Source organism: Cuculus canorus, chromosome 1 (genome assembly GCF_017976375.1).
Source record: "Cuculus canorus isolate bCucCan1 chromosome 1, bCucCan1.pri, whole genome shotgun sequence".
NCBI lineage: Eukaryota > Metazoa > Chordata > Aves > Cuculiformes > Cuculidae > Cuculus > Cuculus canorus.
In genome coordinates this window covers 148271449-148292151 of record NC_071401.1, presented here as the reverse complement: position 1 = coordinate 148292151, position 20703 = coordinate 148271449, and the positions used below count along the sequence as shown (strand labels likewise).

Genomic DNA, 20703 nt, shown 5'->3' with positions numbered 1-20703 from the left:
GTCAAACTATACACTTAATCCCTGATGTAAATAACACACACTGGAAAGAGAAACAAGAGGGAGGAAGAGACTCAGCTTGGAAAAAGATCAATTTTCTCTTCAAACGTAGCTGAACAGGAGAGTTGAGATGGGACAGATTAATGACTAAAAGTGCTAAACTAGGACTTCATAAAGTTATTATCATGTCCAGATGTTGGGTTTGCCTCTGACAGTTATTTGAGGCTTTACTTACATAAATACAGATATGCATCTAGCCTTAAGGCACTTATATGCATTTAAAATGCCTGTAACATCTTCAAGAAACTGACTTCTACATATTCTTCATTCCAGATCCCCTGAAAATGAGGAAGAAGGTGATGGGGTGAAATAAAATACTCTGTTTAAACACTGACTACACAATTTACTAGCAGTACATGATTAGTACATAACTAGTATCAACAGGTGCATTCAACAGTTTTTCCAGCAACAAACTGAAGTAGTTCTCATGCTTTCAAATTGTAATATTGCCCCAGGTGGTTTTAAATCCATGTAAAGTTTGCGTAAATGTTTATGACTAACACCTCATAGTGTGTACTGCATCTTTTAAAAGCTCATTGCTGTTGGAAGCTTTTTAAAAATAAATATCACTTCTTCCCTTGAAAGCACTATGTATATCTGATTACTATGCAGCGAAGTTGAAATATTTCCTCCATCTCCTGTTCCAAAACAGATGGCAAATAATGAGCAAGTTGGAATATTCTCTGCTTATAGTATTTAGCTTGTGGTTAAGGGCTTTCCAACTTTCTGCGTTCCCTCCATCTCCCTAGAAAACTGCTGTAGATCAAGGAGCACTCAAACAGCTGACAAAATTCAGGCTGAAACCAACCTTCCCATACTTAATAGCTTCTTGTGTCAGTGTGTCCTAAACTGAAACATCTTGGATTGTACTTGGCTACAACCTAAGAGTATGGGGATGTGTTTAGCAGATGAGACTGGCAGGAACAGTGGAGCCTAATACAGTCAGAGATTCCAAAGGCAGTGGAAGCACTATGGCTGCTGATGCACCGAGGGTAAACTGAGGGAAGGTTTTCTTTCTCTCCCTGTTTCCTTGCAGTTCAGACACTTGGATTTTTACTGTGCAGTGTGCCACCACTTGTGTGGGAGAGGAGACAAAGAGGCAATATTTTTCTTAACGTTTCTGCAAGCCTACCAAGATTGCACTATTCCAAAGTAAACAGCTACCCTGAAAAAACCCACAAGTCTTAAGCAATTAAATTCAGCAAGCCTACTAATGGAATTGCTGTTCTGTGATGTATGTAATTATCAATTAATCATCCCCTATTATAACAAGTGACATCAGGCTAGAGGCTTTCTCTTTGATTTCCCATAAAAATACATCTGTAGTGGTACAAAAGACAACCAATTTTAGCTTCTTCAGACTAAAATTAATTTATACAAAAAGCTTCTTCAATATTATAATCAATGGAAGTCATACCTCCTTAAATGTGTTTTGGTAACATTGTTTATTTATTTATTTGAAAAAATAATTAACAACTAAGTCTCAAGTTAACTCTTTAAGACACATTACTTCCTTACATAAGTTAGAAACATAGGATCCTTTGGTTGGGAAAGACCTTTGAGATCATCTAGTCCAACTGTCTCTGTCCACTGCTAAACCCTGAATACCTCATCTATCCATCTTTTAATTACCTCTAGGGATTCAACCACTTCCCTGGGCAGCCAGTTCCAGTGCCTGATAATGCTGTCAGTGAAGAATTTTTTCCTGATATCTAATCTAAACCTCCCCTGGTTGAGGCTATTCCCGCTCATCCTATCATTTGTAACTTCGGAAAAGAGACAAACATACACCTCCTATCAGGTAGTTGTAGACAGAGACGAGGTCTCCCCTCAGCTGCCTTTTCTCCAGTCTAAACAATCCCACTTCCCTCAGCCGCCTCTCGTAAGACTTGTTCTCCAGCCCTTTCACCAGCTTCATTGCCGTTCTCTGAGCTGCTCCAGCAACTCCATGTCCTTGTACTGAGAGGCCCAAAACTGAATACAGCATTCAAGATGCAACCTCACCAATGTACAAGAGTGCAATCACTTCCCTGGTCCTGCTGGCCACAACATTTCTGATAAAGCCCAGGATGCCACTGGCCTTCTTGGCCACCTGAGCTCACTGCTGGCTCATGCTCAGTCAGCTGTCGACCAACACCCCCAAGTCCTTCTCTGCCAGGCAGCTTTCCAGCCACTCTTCCCCAAGTCTGTAGCACCGCATGGGGTTGTTGCGTCCAAAACACAGGACGAGGCACTTGGCCTTGCTGAACCACATACCATTGGCCTCAGCCCATTGATCCAGCCTGTTCAGATCCTCCATACCCTCAAGCAGACCAATACTTCCCCCCAGCTCACTGTCATCCACAAACTTACTAATGGTGCACTCAATCCCTTCATCTAGATCATTGATAGAGGTATTGGACAGAACCGGACCGAACACTGAGCCCTGGGGAACACGACTTTTGACCAGCCTCTCCAACTGGATTTAACTCCATTTACCACTACTCTTTGAACCCAGCCAGTTTCTCATGAATACTGTGAGAAACAGCACCAAAGGTTATACTAAAGTCCATTGTACACTACATCCACAGCCTTTCCCTTGTCCATCAAGCAGGTAACTTTGTCATAGAAGGCGATCAGGTCAGTTTGGCAGGACTTGCCTTTCATAAACCTGTGTTGACTGGGCCCGATCACCTGGTTATCTTGCATGTCTTCACGACAGCACTCAAGATGACCTGCTCCACAACCTTCCCTGGCACTGAGGTCAGACCAACAGATCTGTAGTTCCCTGGATCCTCCCTCCAGCCCTTCTTATTAGTATCAGTTCAAGAATATCAAACAAAGTTTTCATTAATTTTGGTCTTCCCTAAATTTTTTTTTGTTAGAATAGGATCTATTGTTCAGAGTGCTAATGTGGCTTTAACTAGGTTAAACTCCAATCCACTATTTTCAAAACCTTCAGCTAGCAGACTGATACAATTTCAGCAAAACCAGTTTTGGAGAAACATGTATTACAGAGACTCCAGAAGAATTTTCACCATGTTTAAAACAACATATGAGAATAAAATAAAACCAAGACTTTGGTTTACAAAACATAGCTTTAATTATACAGATTGCTTCAATGAGTTTTCAAATATAGATTTCAAAAAGTAACCAGTGTTTTAATATATGCTTTCTGAAATAACATTATAACATTTACTTTTTAAATACTTATTGCTAATATGCTATTATTTGTTTAGTTACCAAGCGTTAACTATTCAATATTTTTGTTTTAGTGTTCAATAATAATTAACTCATCACTGAAATGTCATCTCTAGACATTTGCTAGTGCATATATGCTTTCACAGGGATTCAGGTATCACTCCGATTTACAGGTCATGAAGAACATGAATGCGTCTGCTAGACGTGTATGAGAGCCATGCGTAAGTTACATGGGAAAAAAAGCAGCTAACCTACTGAAGTGTCATCAACAATTAAGAGAGAAGATAATGACTTGGTCATAAAAGCTAACATATTTATATTCTTCGAGCTTCAGTTTTTTCTCCTCGTCTGGAAATACCAGAAAATGAATGACTGCCTGGCCCATGGCATTCTGGTATAATCACAATAATCTGGGGAAACCAAATAGATTGTGAAGAATTTCATGTGTAACAATTATATTAAAGAAAATTCTTTAAAGAAATGTCATTTTTGACTCATGCAGTAGATTAAGCACTTTGGAGGAAAGTCAGGGCCAGTCAGGCTCCAAGTGAATTTCTTCATATTGTTCCCCAATGCACACCTAAAGAGGTAGCAAGCCAAGTTTTATCATTATAGAAACTGTATTTTGGCTTCTTTGCTGAAATTACCAGCAATGACACTGATTTGGAGGTGATTTCTTATCCTGTGCAAACTGCTCAGCCACAGCTCCTTTGGAGTAAGCCCAACAAGCAGTCAGACTGTGGTTTCTACCAACTCATGTGACAGTGAACAAGTAGTGACAGTCTGGTATTCTATTAATAGCCTCCCAGTCCCTTGCTTATTTCACGTTGTCATTTTCAAATCAATCTTGCAATGTTTGTGGCTTTCTATACTACCATAACCCAAATTCAATAAATGAAGTCTTCTACAAAGCAGGAATTCCATTAACAACTCTGTACAGACTCTAACATGAATTTGAATAGCAGTATATACTTTGGAAACACATTGGGTTTTAATATATTTTTCACTCATATTTTAGCTTCTCTCAAAACACAGTATCACTAATTTGCAGTCACTATGATAGCTGACTTCTGATAGCCAACTTCTGTGTACTTCTTGTAGTGTCACCTCAGAATATAATATATTAGGAAAAAACACAGCTCATCAGATTACATTTAAACAATTTAATTTTGAAAAGTTACTTTACCTGTATGTTATGGGACAGAAAAGAAGGCAACTTAGGTTAGAAGTGTTACATCATAACAAATCCAGTAATGACCAGAATGTACTCTTAGAGACCTAGAGGCTTAGAGGCATGGAATTTTTAGAGTTTTACAAAGTAATTTTAGAAGAATCAGGAAGGAATCTGACATGATGCAGCATAAAAATTGCAAGGATCTCACAATCGATTTTCATGGTGGAAAGGTTCAGGTTGAAACACGCTGCTTGTTTAAACTTTCTCAGAGGCAATGGAGGATCTTAGTTCTTAAAAATGCTGTCAGGTAAACCATCTCACCCATGTGACCCACACAAAAAAAAGATCCAAGCAGATTAGCACTCAGGAGAGCTTTCCAAAGGCCAACATCAGTCTGTTTAGTCACTAAACGATGATTCACTATCAGAACTGTCTTCTGCTTTCCCATCATCTCCCCAGGCAGGCACAGGAGCATCTGGTGTCCTGCAGGCAGCAAGAAAGTTTTATTTTGTAAATCCTAGAAGGTGGCTGAGAACACAAACAATTTAGCATGCAAGGCTGATGTCCTTTCACTACAATTTTATACACTTTATACCCACAACGTGCCGCACATTAACTATTGCAGCACATTAACTCACACCTTACTGGTATTGCTTCACTTAAAATTTCTAGTGTTTATCCTTCAGGTGTAAATCACTGGACATCAAAACTCTGTAGACATCAGCCCAAATGCACACCTATGAGGTTATCAGAAATAATGACAGATCACTACAAAGTGCCAAACACTTGTAGAAAAGAGTTGAAAGCAGACAATACTGATTAATCCAAATTTTTTTTTCCCCCAATGTTCAGAGGTTTAAGGACTGAAAGGAACATGCTGTACACCATTAAGCAGTGTAAATAATATATGAAAAAAATACGACAGGAAATGAACAATATTGTGTCCAACTAAAACTGCAGGGATAATTTAGAGAAGCAAAAAAGAATTACTCAGAGTGGAATTTGGCTAGAACATTGCGTTAAATTTGACATGCAAGAACAGACATGGGATTTTTATTGACTATAAGTGATCAGATCTCTTGTATATAGCTTTGAAGAGAATATTTATGATGGATCTTAACATTGTGTCAAAACACTTTCCTGGAGAATCTACTCGGAATGAGGGAGAGAGAAGCAAGTCATCTAAAGACTAACACACATTACTGACTGAAGATGCTGCCTCTGCCTGAAGCATCCCTCCTAAGTATGTAATGAGTGTGACAATACAAGCAAGACTGAACCTGGTAGTTCTGAAACCAAGGCAGAAAATATACATGCGACGGTACTTGGAGAAGAATAAGCTTTGCAGAAACTAGCTTCCTGTACGATAGTTAACTGCTCTCTTTGATAAAAGATCACATTTTAAACTAAGCGGATGATTGTATTATTCCTCCTGTTGTTACTTAACTTGGGGCTACTCCTGTGTGTCATGATACAGAATTTCTTTTCCAACTTTTGTTCTGTTTATTATAATTTCTCTGTTGGAAATCCCTAAGTTACCTATAAAGCATTTCTAAGCATTCTGGGTGCAAAAACGAGAAGTGCATTAAAGAACTCTGAGAGACCCTTTTCCCTCCCACCTGCACACCTCCAAAATAAAGTAAGAAAGCATTTGCTTTCTCATGCAAATACTACTTCACAATATTATTCCTTGTTGCTGTGGTAATGACAAAACAAAAAAGCCATGCAAAGACATGTGATCTGGAGAGACCTGTGCAAAAACTCTCCTCTAGTAAGGAGAGGAAGATGGCAATTAATTCCTTTAGTTCACGAGGGCAGGACAAACTCTCCTGGAATTGTAGACAGGCAATAAAGGAAGGATAAGAAACAAGAGTTAAAAATAGATAAATATGAAGCTTGACAGAATAGTAGTTTTCAAACCGTAAAAAGTTGAGAAAGGAGTGGCAACAGAAGCAGAAGTAAAACAACCAAAGGAAGAGAGTAAAAACAACTGCGTATTATTATAACGAGCATCTCTGCAAGCACTGAAAAACCATGCTCAGTCACTGGCAAGTAGCTGGGAAAGTCTACAGGAAGCAACTGAGCAACGATATAATGTATATTCCCTAATTTTCACTGGGACTGCATGAACAGGCCTAGAAGGCCCAAGAAATGTGGTGTGTACGGCAAGATATATATTAAAAAAAGTCTATGATACTGACACAAGAAAGCAAAAAAAAAAAATTAAAGAAAGGTCACCCCATACTCCTTAAAATATTATGCATTATGCACCTTGCCAAATAATTACCTTTCTTTAACCAGGTTGACGTGCTATACAGGTTTCAAACCAAAACATTTTAAAGAAAATCTGCTGCACAGAATCTTTAAAGATGGACTTTGAGACCAAACCCCAAACATATTCCATGGGCCCCAGTCCACAGTAATGATGTCTCTGTCTTAACCCAAAACAGACAATTCAAAAGCAGGTACTTTTTTTTAAAAACCTTTTGAAATTTTAACCTATTATCTCATTTTTATCTACTACAAAAATCCATGCAAACATGAAGAAATAGCAGCATTTACAGAAAGGTATGGACCAGAAACACAGAGTAAGAAATAAAATACATTTAACACACACATGGTAAAACAATGTTTGATAACCCAGTCTCAGACCTGCACAGGTTCTTACTTGTGTTTTTTTTCTTATTCCTCATTCAAGGAGTAAAAACATATGAAGAGTAACTACTTCAGGCTTATTCAGACACCAGGAGTAGCTGGGAGATATAGTGACACAACATATGACAACACTTCAGTTCTCCTACGCTTTTATTTATTTTATTTAACAATTTGCTAGTTTCAGAATAAGCCTTTCTAAAATGTAAAAAGACTTCACTGGAAGGGAGAAGCGGACTTCCTAATTCATTGGCAGTTTCTGAAGAGGATGCAAAAGTGTTTCAAACAGTTCAGTGGCTATAAAAAAAGAAAGTTAATAATTTCATCAGTTTAACAAATTCTGTCTGCTTATGTCCAGAGAAGTAGCTCTGAAGCTGAGTATCTGTTCTTACTAGTCTTCACATCAGCTAAGGTCAAACAACAGTCACAATTTTGAGCTGCTGAATTCAATTTAGACTGTCAATGCTCAAGTCAAGTTGCACGCTCCATCTACTGAGGGAATCTGGAAACAACTGTGTCGTGCCTCATGCATTCATAAAAATAAAATAGATTTTGTTCTTATTACTCTACAATGATGACATTTTCTTATTGAAGTGTTGGAAGAAAATATCCGGGAAGAACCTCAACAGTATAGTAAAAACGGCTGCTAATGTATTACTTGATTCCTCATCACTAAATAGACATTGTCAAATATTACCTCATCATTGCTCTAACCTTTTCTTTAAACTGCACCACCTCTACTTGGCTTGAAAGCAGTCCTTTCATTTCCTGGCTAGGCAAAGAATGGAGTGAAAGAAGCTCTGAGAAGGACTTGCAGGTGCTGGTTGATAAGAAGCTCAACAGGGTCCAGCAATGTACACTTGCAGCCCAGAAGGTTAACTCTATCCCAGACTGCATGAAAACAAGCATGGCCAGCAGGTCAAGGGACATGATTTGACCCGTCTATTCCACCCTGGTGAGACTCCATCTGGAGTCCTCAGCATAGGAAGGACATGGATCTGTTGCAGTGAGTCCAGCAGAGGACCACAAAATGACCAGAGGGCTGGACTACCTCTCCTGTGAGGACAGGCTGAGAGAGTTGGGGGTGTTCAGGCTAGTGAAGGATCCGAGCAGAACTTATAGCATGCTCCCAGTACCTAAAGAGGGCCTATAAGAAACCTGGAGAGGGACTTCTTACAAGGGCGTGTAATGATAGGACAAGGGGTAATGACTTTAAAATGAAAGTGGCCTTAAGCTGAAAGAGGACAGATTCAGATTGGACATCAGGAAGAAGTATTTTACTGTGAAGGTGGTGAGGCACTGGAACAGTTTGCCCAGACAAGTCGTGGATGCCACATCCCTTGAAGAGTTCAAGACCATGATGGATGCAGCTACAAGCAATCTGATCTAGTGGAACGTGTCCCTGCCCATGGCAAGAGCGTTGGAACGGGGTGATCTTTAAGGTTCCTTCCAACCCAAACCATTCATGATATTTTCAATGGTGAAGTCCTGTAACTTCCTTTTTGTGAGAGTGCAGTACTTACCCATATACATTCCAGTCACTATTTTCTGGGCTTTGCCTTGGTCTAGGCAATATCAAAAAGACAGCTCATACTTGAGACTGCATCCCTCCTCCTTTGGTACTGATCACCCTCTTCTGACACAGAAAATGCTAAAAAAAACCTTTCACAGAAGACATCAGAACCTTCAAAAAGCATACTTTTTTCCCAAGTTTTTTAAACACATGGTTGAATTCCGGCCCTAATGAAAGTTACAAATTACTTACTCGAGAAGGTCTGGGTTTAGCCCTTCAGAAATCATTTTGTTTCGTATTGCCATTACAGGAACACCCTGTGTAGGAGAAGGAAGAATAATATGAAAGTACTGACACAAACAGGTAAACTAAATTGCACAGGTTCTTTTGGGCTACAATTTCTTATAAATTTACATATGTCACTCATTGAACAAGAGCACAGAAAGACAATCTCAGCTGCCATCAGTATGAATCTAGAAGTGAGAAATGGACTGAGGTCAAAGGCCCTTTAAATCCTTCTTACACTTATGGCAAAACATCTTCAGAAAGCTGCAGGAAGAGAACTAAGAATGGACACATGTATTTGCAATTCATGCAGACACAACCAGGATGCTGAAGTTATGTGTATGGACGAGAATGTGAAGAAAGCACAAAGTAGCACCAAGACAGCAGAGAACAGATGAAGAACACTCGGACATGCCAAAGGCATAGCCAGAGAGGGAGGGTAAAAACCAGGAAAGTGCATCTGCTTCAGCTCTGAAAGAATACCTTAAGGCAGTGCTAAAAATTGAAAAAGGCAAACAGGACATGAGAACAGAAGCACAATGTAAAAGTGATTCCTGTAAATACAAGTGCTTGTACAGTCAGGCCTGAATCTTCCATGACTTGTGGACTAGATTTTAGCCAAACACGTACGTGTCAAAGAATAATAAAAAAATCCTTCTTTTCATTGCAAGTCCTTCCACAGCTTCTGCATTTTATTTTATTCAGCAACACCTAAACATCCCCTCATCTTGGATCTTATAGCCAAGAACACTTGGAGCCACGTCATCTCAGGATATACATTCCAACAAACTGCTCCAATGTTTCCACTAGAGTTGCTCAAAGATTTGTTGCTTTGCCATGATTTCCTGTTGCAAACCACCAGAAATACCACCTGGACCACAGCATGCCAGAACAGGGGTGAGTGGGTGTCGGGAAGATGAGGAGGGTACAACTACTGATTTCCAAGGATAAAGCTGCTGGTGGTCTAGGAAACTCAGGAGAGGCCTCACAACCTAACTGGAAAGTAGTGTGAGGTTCTTTTGGCACAGAACAAGTATCTGTTGTCCAAAGTAACTAAAATAGTGATAAAATAAAGGGCAGCCGTGACTAATGTTCCAGAGAAGCACGCAGTACTAGTGACAGTGGCAGTAGCTAACCTGGCAAAGTGAGAGCTAAGCTAGCTGCTTTACCCTGTTTTCTTTGTGGAGTTTCACAGTAAGAGTCACAATCAAGACTTCTGCTTGAGAATTCTAAAATAGCACACAAACAGGTAGGTAGTTTTAGCAATCTACCAGCCATATGGCCAAAACCATGACTTGAATAGCTGTGAGGCATTAGTTTGTAATAAAGAATTTCTCAGTAATTCACAATTAATGTACATTACAAAGGGGAAAGTATTTCAGTATTTCATGACAGCTTAAAATATTCACTTATTCTAGTACAGATTTGGACATCAGTGGTTGTGTGTATACAGGGATTGTGTCAGGTTCCATTCCCCAGCTCAGAAGTCACCGAGGAAGTATTGATGCATCATCTCAAACCATGTGAAAACCAGACTGAGTCAGATCAGGCAAAGCAGAATTCATATTTGCTCTCAATGAAAAGGAGCTTAATATATGAACTTCTAAGAACGGATTGGAAACTGCTGTTTTAACATTAACACTTGGACAAAAATTTTATTGCAAAATTTTATGCATTGAAGATATATAAGAAAAAAAAACCTCCCAGTACTCTCATTATATCACAGATTTACAAAACTAATCATAAGCTTAATCAAAATGCCCTTTAACAGGGAAATTCTTTTCTGGAAGGAAAACAAGTTAAGATTGTACCTACTTCTGTTTATAATATAATTAGAGCATTACAATTACTTTATCTTTCATACTTTGTTAAGTTTTAATCTGGAAAATCAGAGCCTAATATTGCTGTGACCCCAAGTCTTACTAAAATAAACTGAACAACTATTTTAAATCTAAACAGTATCTACATTGAGCATACAGGTCCACTGAAACTGCGTAGATGTATTTTTCTAACACAGGAGCCAATATTAAATTTCCATTGCATCTGTCTCTGTCCAGTTAAGATTTCAAATAATCCAAATTACTACACATTCAACACACGGCTCCCTAGCCCTGCTCCCACCCTGGTCCTGCAGCTTGTAAGTGCAGATCCCGGAGATTCCACAGTGCAAGGAGCAATCTTGTTGTAAATTAGGTTTTCGTTCTCCATAGTGCAGAAAGAGGTCACACACTAACAGTGCTGGCAATTCCTGAAGATCAGTGCACTTTTCATGTGTGTTTTTTATTTTGGTTTATAAGCAAGGATCAATCTGTATTAGGCCAGTCAGTATTCTGGCATTTATGCAGTCATGCCTAGTGTTTAGAATCAAGTCAGAGTATTTGTACTTTAAACATGAAGTTTATCTGAAATTGTAGACTGCTCCTCTCACACTGTCAATAAGAGATGTTCCAAGCATTTATTGTAGCAAATATGATATTGCTTTTGTAAGATTTGCTTCAGTATTACTGTGTATTTTAAAAAATATCAGTTTAGCCTAACTGCATGCCATCAAAATGAGCTTGTCACTATTTTAACGGAACAGCTATACCTAGTCTAAAAGAAACGTGTCTTCACCGTGCTTCGCAGTATTTTTAAATACTACAAATATTGTGAGCAATAAATAAATGATCAGTTCAAACAAATCTTCAGCTAGAAATGTAATTTGGGCAAATAAGTGACTCTAACTGAAATACTTGACTGGATGAGAAGACAAGTTTGGCAAATACAAAAACACACATTAATTTGTAGTACTTCAGTTTGACTTTCCTACCACACTGTTTACAACTGGCAGAGGAGTCACCAGGAACTGCCAATACAAAGGATAAATGTGGAAAGTGAGATCTCACTCTTCTAACAGTCACCAAAAAAAAAAAGTCAAAGTAATTGAGTCCATCCAGCACTTTCACATCCACTTTGAAGCCTGGCATTAAATCAATATGTTAACATAGTGTCCTAGTCTCCGCTACTACCCTACTGCTAGGTTTTCCAAATGGTTTGTAATAAGCTACCTATGAAGTACCAATTTGTGATTCAAATGAAAAATAAGGTCTGGAACATCATCTGAAGTGTCAAACACACCAATTGTAATACTTGTTCTGAAGAGGGAGAGAAAACATGAAGTTAGTAAAATGTTGCTTATGTTAAAACTGATACTATGACATAGTAATGTTTTCCAGAATCATAACATACATTTCAGAGGAAAATTTCCACTGACAGCTTGAAAATAAAGACAGATTTTTTTTCTTTGTTTCCAATGTCCTGATGTGAAAAACGAGCTCCTAAAACACATCACTAAGTCTCCCATTCAGCTTCTAACCCCTTTCATTAGTTTCCACTCATGTAAATACTGAGATTACATTCATTCATTTCCTATTTATCTGTAGAACAGTCCAGAAACAGAACCTGTACCATGAATAACAGGAAATTCAAGTGGAACCATGTAGTCAGGCAATTCTTGTATCTCTGAACTACACCAGCAAAGCTGCATTTTGTACCCTACAGCAAAACCAAACTGCAATCATGTCTGTGTGTAGGGAACGAAACCAATTCTACCAGAATAACTACACTTTCAGTGGCATCTTCTGTGACTCTAGCTAACATCACTCTGCATTTACACATCTTCACACCTTCGGCTCACAAGTGTATCAGCAGAATTTTATAGAAAGATTTTATCTGAAGCTGTCTGAGAGAGCAGCATATTACATCAACTCATTTAGTAGAGAAGACATGCTAGAAATATTGTGATGTTATCATAGACTAAAGATTACTCATGCAATATATGCCTTCAGATATTTAATGTATGCTTATAGCTGTGTATGACATTCCACCTAAAAATAATGGAGTACTCAAAGAATGATAAGAGGACTTACCACTTGTACCATTTTGAGGTATCTCGCGTATCTTGGATCCTTGGCCACAGTTCTGACATTTTCTGTTACTATCTCTGTTTTCAGTAATCCTTCTTCATGTACGTTGTTCTGCTGTATACAAAGAAGTTAACACTTTAATGGTCAGGTAGAATCATAGAATGGTTTCAAATGGAAGGGACTTTAAAGACTGTCTAGTTCCAACCCCTCTGCCATGGGCAGGGGCACCTCCGACCAAACCAGGCTTTCCAAGTCCCCATCCAATCTGGCGTTGAACACCTCCAGGGATGGGGCATCCACAACTTCCCGGTGCCAGTGCCTCACCACTCTCACTATTAAGAATTTCTTCATGATGTCAAATCTAAATCTTCCCCCTTCCAACTTAAAGCCATTCCCCCTCTTCCTATCAGAAAAAGTAACTAAAAAATTTTGAAAAATAACAAGAAGCTATAGCACTATTTAAAGAGCCACAGAAAACTGTGGTTTTGCTATTAAAGAACTATTTGAAAGCAGCAATGGAAACCTCCTTTCAGACATATCTGTCCCCGTTATAATACTGGAGAGGAGGAACGTTCCTAAGAAAACAAAATAACCAGGAGTCATTCTTTAACAGGACCAAAACATGCAGTGTGAACTGTCCATTCTGTCTCTCATGTTACAGGCTGCAAATTAGAGTGACAATCAGGCAGGGAAAAGCAGCAGAGTACTCCAGCTATTGCTGCTCCACAGCAATTTCCATCAAATGAGAGAACAAGCAGAGACTGGAGATCCCAAAAGAAACTATAATAGGAAACTGGAGAAAAATACATCTACAAAGCAGCCAAAAAGCCTCACTTTATGAAATGGTGATCACAGGATTTAAGTCTGGGTTAAAAAAACCCAACCAAACACACACGCAAAACAACAAAAAATTAATTGCAGGGACAGCATCTTAATGTTGATCACTTATAAAAAGACGGCATTTTCTGTACATGCATTCTAATATACAGAAAACATTCACTGTAAGAACCTCTTTAAAATTAAGTATGCTAGAAATTCCAATTTGAGCTGGAAGCTCACATTCTCACAAAAGGAGAAAAGAGTTGGGATTATGGGATTCAAACTCTTATTTTCATTCACGACCTTCCCAGCCACCTGATGTAATCCACATCCATATTTTAGCGTGAGTGAAGGAAGCATTTACCACTAGATTTGAGATAGTTATAATTATTTAAGCCATGTATTCAAGAAAGGGTATATCCTTTTTTATTTTAAGTCACTCGTTAAAAAAGTTTCTTTAGTGAAAAATGTAGTTCTAATTCACAGCAGCTGATCAATCTCTTCCAGTAGACTCATTTCTTCCATCTATTTCAAATGAGACTAGAAACTTGAGGCTTCATGGAGAGGTATATTCCTTCTACACATTAGTCTTACTTCATTACTTACTCCAGATTGAGGCGATACAGCTGTCTGTTGATCTGTAGTAGCTTGTGCCACAGGATCATTTGTAACACTATTCATATTTGCATTGGACACTTCAAATTTGACATCTTCTAGGCCAGGAATAGAGGATAACTGAATGCACAGAACATCATACAATAAGCAACGAGCATATCATAAGTGTACAGGTACAATAAAATCTATAGTATGCTGCTTATCACGTATTCCCCAGGTAGCTTTCACATGAATAAAATCATTACTTTTTATGTGTAGTTTTGGCATTTTGATTGGGGAAAAAAAAAAAAAAAAAAAAAGATTTTTCTATTCAGGTGGCTTCTACAACAAAACCCCCAGACCACTCGATTTGAGCTTCCACCGTTAACACAGGATTACAGTGCAGAAAAGACTTCAATACCTTGCCAGAATTTTTCTACTGCACTTACCAACCACAAAAGAGCTATGTCGTCTCCTTTGCTACTTCCTTTACAGTGAAAGAAATCATGACAAGAACAGCTCTGTTACCTAACAGAGGGGTAACAGGTTACAGATTTTGCAATTTTCTACATATTTTGCTCCTTTATGAAAATGCTGAGAATGGATATTAAATATGCCAAATATTTATTTGAAGAAAATTTTATTTAACCTGATTATGAAGAATTCTGCAAAAGTTATCAATACTGATCATTTCTAACTATTTTTAAATAAATGATTCAGTAAGCACTCTTTGTACTACCACAGTACTTTCTTCACAATGATCTTAACGGATGGTTTCAAAGTGTTCTACTTCTGCTCTCAGAAAAGTCAACCAAAATTGCTACCACCATCATCAAAAGTAGAATTGCTTAAAACTGTACAGTGGATTGTCTTTTTGGTTTTGCGTTTGGTTTTGGGTTTTTTTGTTCCAGCAAATTAAATAGTAATACATGACTACAGATTATATCCTTCTGTCATTTTAGCTAAAGAAGATACATCAGACACATTTGTGTTCACTTATATCCAATTTGGGTCACATCTCAATATTACAAGGTTTGCAAAGCATCTATCCAGCAACTTATACCAGCTGAAATGCTTACATTCCAGTAACAGCTGCAAAGATACTTTTGCTCTTGAAAGGAGCAAAAATTTCTTACTAGAGTTTGCATGGCAAATGCAGTTTAGTACTCCAACCGTGCAACAGAAGTTGCATACTTTAATACTGGAAAACTTCCCTCCATTTCCTTAAAACCAAACACTGCAATAAAGTCAAGAGAAGTAAACTGCCATGTATTTCAGTTGCCCTTTCAAGATCCAAGTGCTCCTTTCCTGTTCAACATGCTTAAGAGAGACAAAACCAATATTTCCACTATGTGCTGTTGGATCCTTTATTCCTTATCAACTACATGTCCAAATGTCACACACCCCCCATGGCAAGGGATGCAAAGAGAGAATTCACCATGCTAGCATTTTGTATTAGCTACTTCAAATCATTATGAAAATTTTATTTGCTCAATGAAAACCCAGCTACTTCATGTAACCTAGAAAGCTGTCACTGTTAGAAGACAAAGTCTGCATACATACAAACCTTTGCATCCAAAATATTGAGTGTTGTTTCAATTTGCTGGATACGGAGAGACAGTGCTGACAATTTCTAGAATAGAAAAAAATTTAGTATGTGAGAAGACCCCTCTAGGCCACTTGTACGTATCAAACAGCTCACTCCTAGCTAAAGAAAATCACTTCAGTCTCCTGCCAGCTGAAGGCAGAACAGAGAATAAACAAGATGATAACATTACAAAGTAAATGAAGCAATGGCACCCCTTTTTAGTACAACAGCTATACTGGATCACATTTTTTAAGTGATTTTACTAGGCAGTTGGTTTTCCCAGGTAATGACTGACAGAAATGAAGACAGACTAAGTAGAAAAGGCAAGTATTTTTAATACGGTATTACTTGGGGCAACTGGAGAAAAACAGTAGGCATACCATACTCTCGCAGTTTCCAAAACACCTTTCTTCAAAGCTTTTTTCAAATGTGGATGATGAAAAGGTGCAATGCATGAGTGTGTGTGTGTGCTTAACAGACCAAATACAAAGTAGAAAAATTTGATAACAACTACAGCAGGTGACTTAAAGTCCTATATAGTCAAAATGCACAGCGATCCAGAACTAACCAGAAGCTTTATACACTCCAGGTGCACCTCAATCAAATTTCCACACTTCTTTTTTTAAAAAAATTACAACTTAAGTTTTTCTAAATTACTCTGTAAGAACTGCCACTCTTTTAACTAATCACTACCATACTCCACTAGACCCTTCGAAGTGAAGTTGGCTAGCATTCCGGCTGGCAGATATGTACCACTGACAGCTTTCTGGCACATCGGCAAGATTCTGCCTGGCTCTGAAGGAGAACTTTAACACCTTAAGCAAATGGCAGCTCTGCCAATATGCTAGAAAAAGTGAAAAGAGACTGACAGGAGTTAGTCTTTTTGACTAGTGCACTGATTTGTTTACAGATGGTTCTTTGTTCACAAAGAGGGGTTTGTTACTACTGAAAGGAACTGTGTGCCATACAAGTAACTGCAGAAAGGGCAGGAAAGATGTAAAGACGGCAGTTATACAACTTTACAGGTCAGTTTGACTACGCAGGAAGCAAGAAATCTAGAGTTAAGCATTAGTCAACTCTAATTTTGATTTTTTTTTGCTTCTGTGGATTTACACTGGAACTTTTCACTAAAAATACTTCTGTATTTCATAAATACAAAAAAAATTTTCAGGGAGTGTATAAAGCAACTAGTCTTTTGGGTAACAACACATTTAGATTAACTAATAATTGTTCTATTAACTGAACTTCATAATGTTGCTGCGCATTCAAGATGGCTTTGTGTTCTGATTTCCATAGCACCTATGCAAGAAGTAATATCAAGATCACGCAACAACTGATTTTTGGACAACTGACAACAGCATCACCAGGCAGTTACACTGTCCCACTTATCAAGTTACAATAAGTTTAAAACTCTAGAAACACTTCTTTCCCTCTGAAGCTGCATACATTGATGTGGCAGGCCAAATTTTACACTTGTCACAGGTCTGGCTTTAAACTTTACTAACGAATAAAAGAATTTCTCAGATTACATGGCTTAGTCTAACTACTGCCCTAGCTGTGCTGGCTAGGGCTGTATAGTCGTCTTCGTTGAATAAGCTAGTGAGCAGTTACAAAAAAAACCACTAACGACAAAAAGGTTAAGCTCAAAGCCACATTAGGAAAAACCCTTCTACAAGGAAGTACTCTTGTCCTGCTTAGCAGACAACTCTAGTCCTGCTTAGTGGACAACTCTAGTCCTGTCAGTCGGGTAAATTTCTGCTGACACTAAAGTCACCATAAACTTCCTTTTTTTTACAAGTTACTAAAATCAACTGCTTCATGTTCCATACTAATGACCTGTTAAGACTATTTTTTTTCCACATCAAAATTATTTACATTCAGAGCTTCGTGTATCACAATTTAAATTTAAAGGCGCTAAAGTGGGAAAGGAAGTTTTGATGCAATATCCTAGGACACAGATGAGAGGAATACTGACTGTACTTGCAGCAATAAGGCAAGAAGGAATATGGCATCCTTCTTCCAAAACAAGGAGATAAGCGCAGACTGAGCTGCTTCGAACAAATTTCCATGCATTGAAAAGTACAAAGACTGTGCCAAACACAAAAGTTTAAGGAAACAGGATTAAGTATGGTACAATCAGCAGTTCGTGTGGATATCTTAAGCGGAAAAAAAAAAAAGTCTGTCTTAAGCACTTACTCAGGAGAACCCCTGAACAGAAAGCAGACCAAATTTTTGGTCTAAACTATCAGTATTATTGCATCAGAAAAATTTAAATGAACGGTTCTCATTTCTAGGATTTTTTTCATTGTATAAATAGACAGTTGGGAAAATAATAAACATACCTCTTCACAAACAGTGGAAAATCGGTTGAGAAATTGCACTGTGTGAACCACAAACTGGTTTAGAAATGCTACAGTTCTCTTCTGCTGAATAGCAGGAACCTGCATTAAGTAATAGAAGAAAAAATAATTTATACACAGATGTCAATACTCACATTCAGATCCAAAGGCCTGTTAAAAATACACATTTTTAGAAGAAATTATTTTAGAAATCTGCCTTAACTGTGCTTGCTATGAATGCATATATATATACAAATTTTTAATATCTATGTACATATACATATATAGAAATCCTTTTTCACCAAAAATATAATAACATGACAATTGAAAAGGATACATGTAAAAGCCAACAAGATTCACATAAACGAAAAGACTGTTATCTTATTTAAGAAAACCCTTTTAGATGAGATTGTGAACCTTCCTGAAAATTGGTGGTAAAATTTTCAGAAAACAGAAAGGAAATCAGTCTTTCCTCCTGAAGCTTAAGAAGGAAAAGAAAACTTGGTCATTCATACAAATACTCCAACACCATAATAAAAAACAGAGTATAGTGAAATTGCTGTCTCAGTCTTTAGTGGATACCTGTACTTTTCCTTATTTGCAAGCCCAGACTATCCTAAAATTACATCCAAGTCAAATCCAATGCAGACTAAAAGGCAGAATGTTATGTTTGTCAAAAAAAAGTCTGGTGCTCACAGCATGACAGACGGTTGGCATTTTTATTTAAACTGTTATACAAGACTGGAATCAGGAACAGTCGCACAAATGTTTATGTGTAAAATTACAGTGCCTCAAGGTTAATTACCTTGGACAACTGCTTAAGTCTTAAACTTCACACAGGAAATTACTCTATGGAATCATAATTGGCTAAAGTGAAAGATTTACAAGGAAAAAATCTTTGCAGCCAAGCTTCAGCTGAACTGAACAGTTTGTAAATATAGTGACGCTCTGGTCTTCACCTTTCTTTGCTCTTCCATTTGTCAGCGTAGCCCCTCACCACTTTCTCAGTCTTAAAACATCCAGATGTTTTGTGTGAATTTTGTTGCTACTATCTCAAGCTTTCAGCCTGTGCACCTGTACAGCAGGGTTTGCTATAGTTCGGTTCTATAGTTCCAAAACTGTCAAAACAGCGTTTACAAACTTATCAGAAGATTATCGTGTAGCACGAATCAGGTAAAGTTCATTCAGGCAACGAGAACTACCCTATATTTACATTCTATAATTCAGAAACAAAGCCCAAACCCTGGTTTTGTGTCATTAAAAGATATGACCAAGCAGCTTTGCACTGATTTGCCCCACTGTTCTAAGACTGAAACCCTTAAATGTAGTGCTTTCACTGAACTTGCAGTGAAACACCTCTGATATTAATACTGCACTCCAGAAGACCCAGCTTAATCATAGAACAGAATTACAGAGTCATTAAGGTTGAAAAAGACGTCTAAGATCATGAAGTCCAACTGTCAACACACCACTGTGCCTATTAAACCACGTGCCCAAGTGCCCAATCTACATGTTTTTTGAACATTTCCAGGGATGGTGACTCCACCACTTTACCGGGCAGCCTGTTCCAATGCTTGACTACTCTTTCATTACAAGTTTTATTCCTAATATGCAAGAAAATCCTCCCCTGCAACTTGAGGGCATTCTTCCTCATCCTGTTGCTTGTTACTTGGAAGAGGCTAACACCTGCCTTGCTACTATCTCCTTTCAGGTAGATGTACAGGGCGATTAGGGGCTGCTCTCAGCCTTCTCTAGGCTAAACAGACCCACTTCCCTCAGCCACTCCTCATAGGACTTATGCTCCAGACCCTTCACCAGCTTTGCTGCTCTTGTCTGGACACATTCCAGCTCCTCAAGGTCCTTCTTGTACTGAAGGGGCCAAAACCGAACACAGGATTCGAGGTGCAGCCTCACCAGTGCCAGGTACAGGGGAAGGATCACTCCCCTGGTCCTGCTGGCCACACCGCTTCTGATACAAGCCAGGATGCTGTTGGCCTTCTTGGCCACCTGGACTCATTGCTGGCTCACGTTCAGCCGGCTGTCAAGCAGGACCCCCAGGCCCTTTTCCACCAGGCAGCTTTCCAGCCTCTCGACCCCAAGCCTGGAGCGTTTCATGGGATAAATGAAGACGAATTGCCTGGGCCGCCGAGGCAGCGGAGTGAGAGGGGGCGGGTCTCACCCAGCAGCCGCGGGAGAACGCGGGGTGCCCCCGTACCTTGGTGAGGTCGATACCGGAGCCCACAATGGGCAGCCCATCCTCGTCCATCCCCGCGGGGCAGAGGGACGGAGAGTGGCCCCGCACCCGCCTCACTCCTCAGCTCCCTCGAACAACCCGGAAGGGAAACTCTCGCTCCGAGGGGCGCGGCCCGCGCATCTGCGCATGCGCACATGCCTCTCCCGACGCAATGCACAGCGGGAGTTGTAGTCCGAGTGGGGAACCAGACGCAATGCATGGCGGGAGCTGTAGTCGGGAGGGTGGGGGTGGGTGGGTGGGTGAGAGGACTTCCCTACCCCGCCTCCTTGAAACCCGCCTTCGTGGCTGGGAGAGATGCTCCTGAAGAATAAATGCACTGTTTTTCCCCAAAACTTGTGTGGCT

General features: G+C 39.0%; 1 protein-coding gene across 3 annotated transcripts; it reads right to left on the bottom strand.

Moving 5' to 3' along the window:
• Positions 1-3122: 3122 nt before the first annotated feature.
• On the bottom strand, positions 3123-20468 carry WASHC3 (WASH complex subunit 3). Of its 3 annotated transcripts, none has more exons than XM_009560515.2 (7): positions 20322-20468; positions 18110-18208; positions 15747-15812; positions 14192-14320; positions 12770-12877; positions 8829-8893; positions 3123-4894 (listed from the first exon to the last, which is right to left on the bottom strand). In XM_009560515.2, exons 1-7 carry the CDS (start codon positions 20370-20372, stop codon positions 4810-4812), a joined length of 603 nt encoding a protein of 200 aa, XP_009558810.1. In that variant the 5' UTR covers positions 20373-20468; the 3' UTR covers positions 3123-4809. The 3 variants fall into 3 exon arrangements, with proteins under 3 accessions (XP_009558810.1, XP_009558809.1, XP_053908244.1); XM_009560514.2 differs by having other exon boundaries at positions 3124-4894; positions 12770-12880; XM_054052269.1 differs by lacking the exon at positions 3123-4894 and adding an exon at positions 4901-6240 and having other exon boundaries at positions 12770-12880.
• Between the last annotated feature and the right edge of the window lie 235 nt (positions 20469-20703).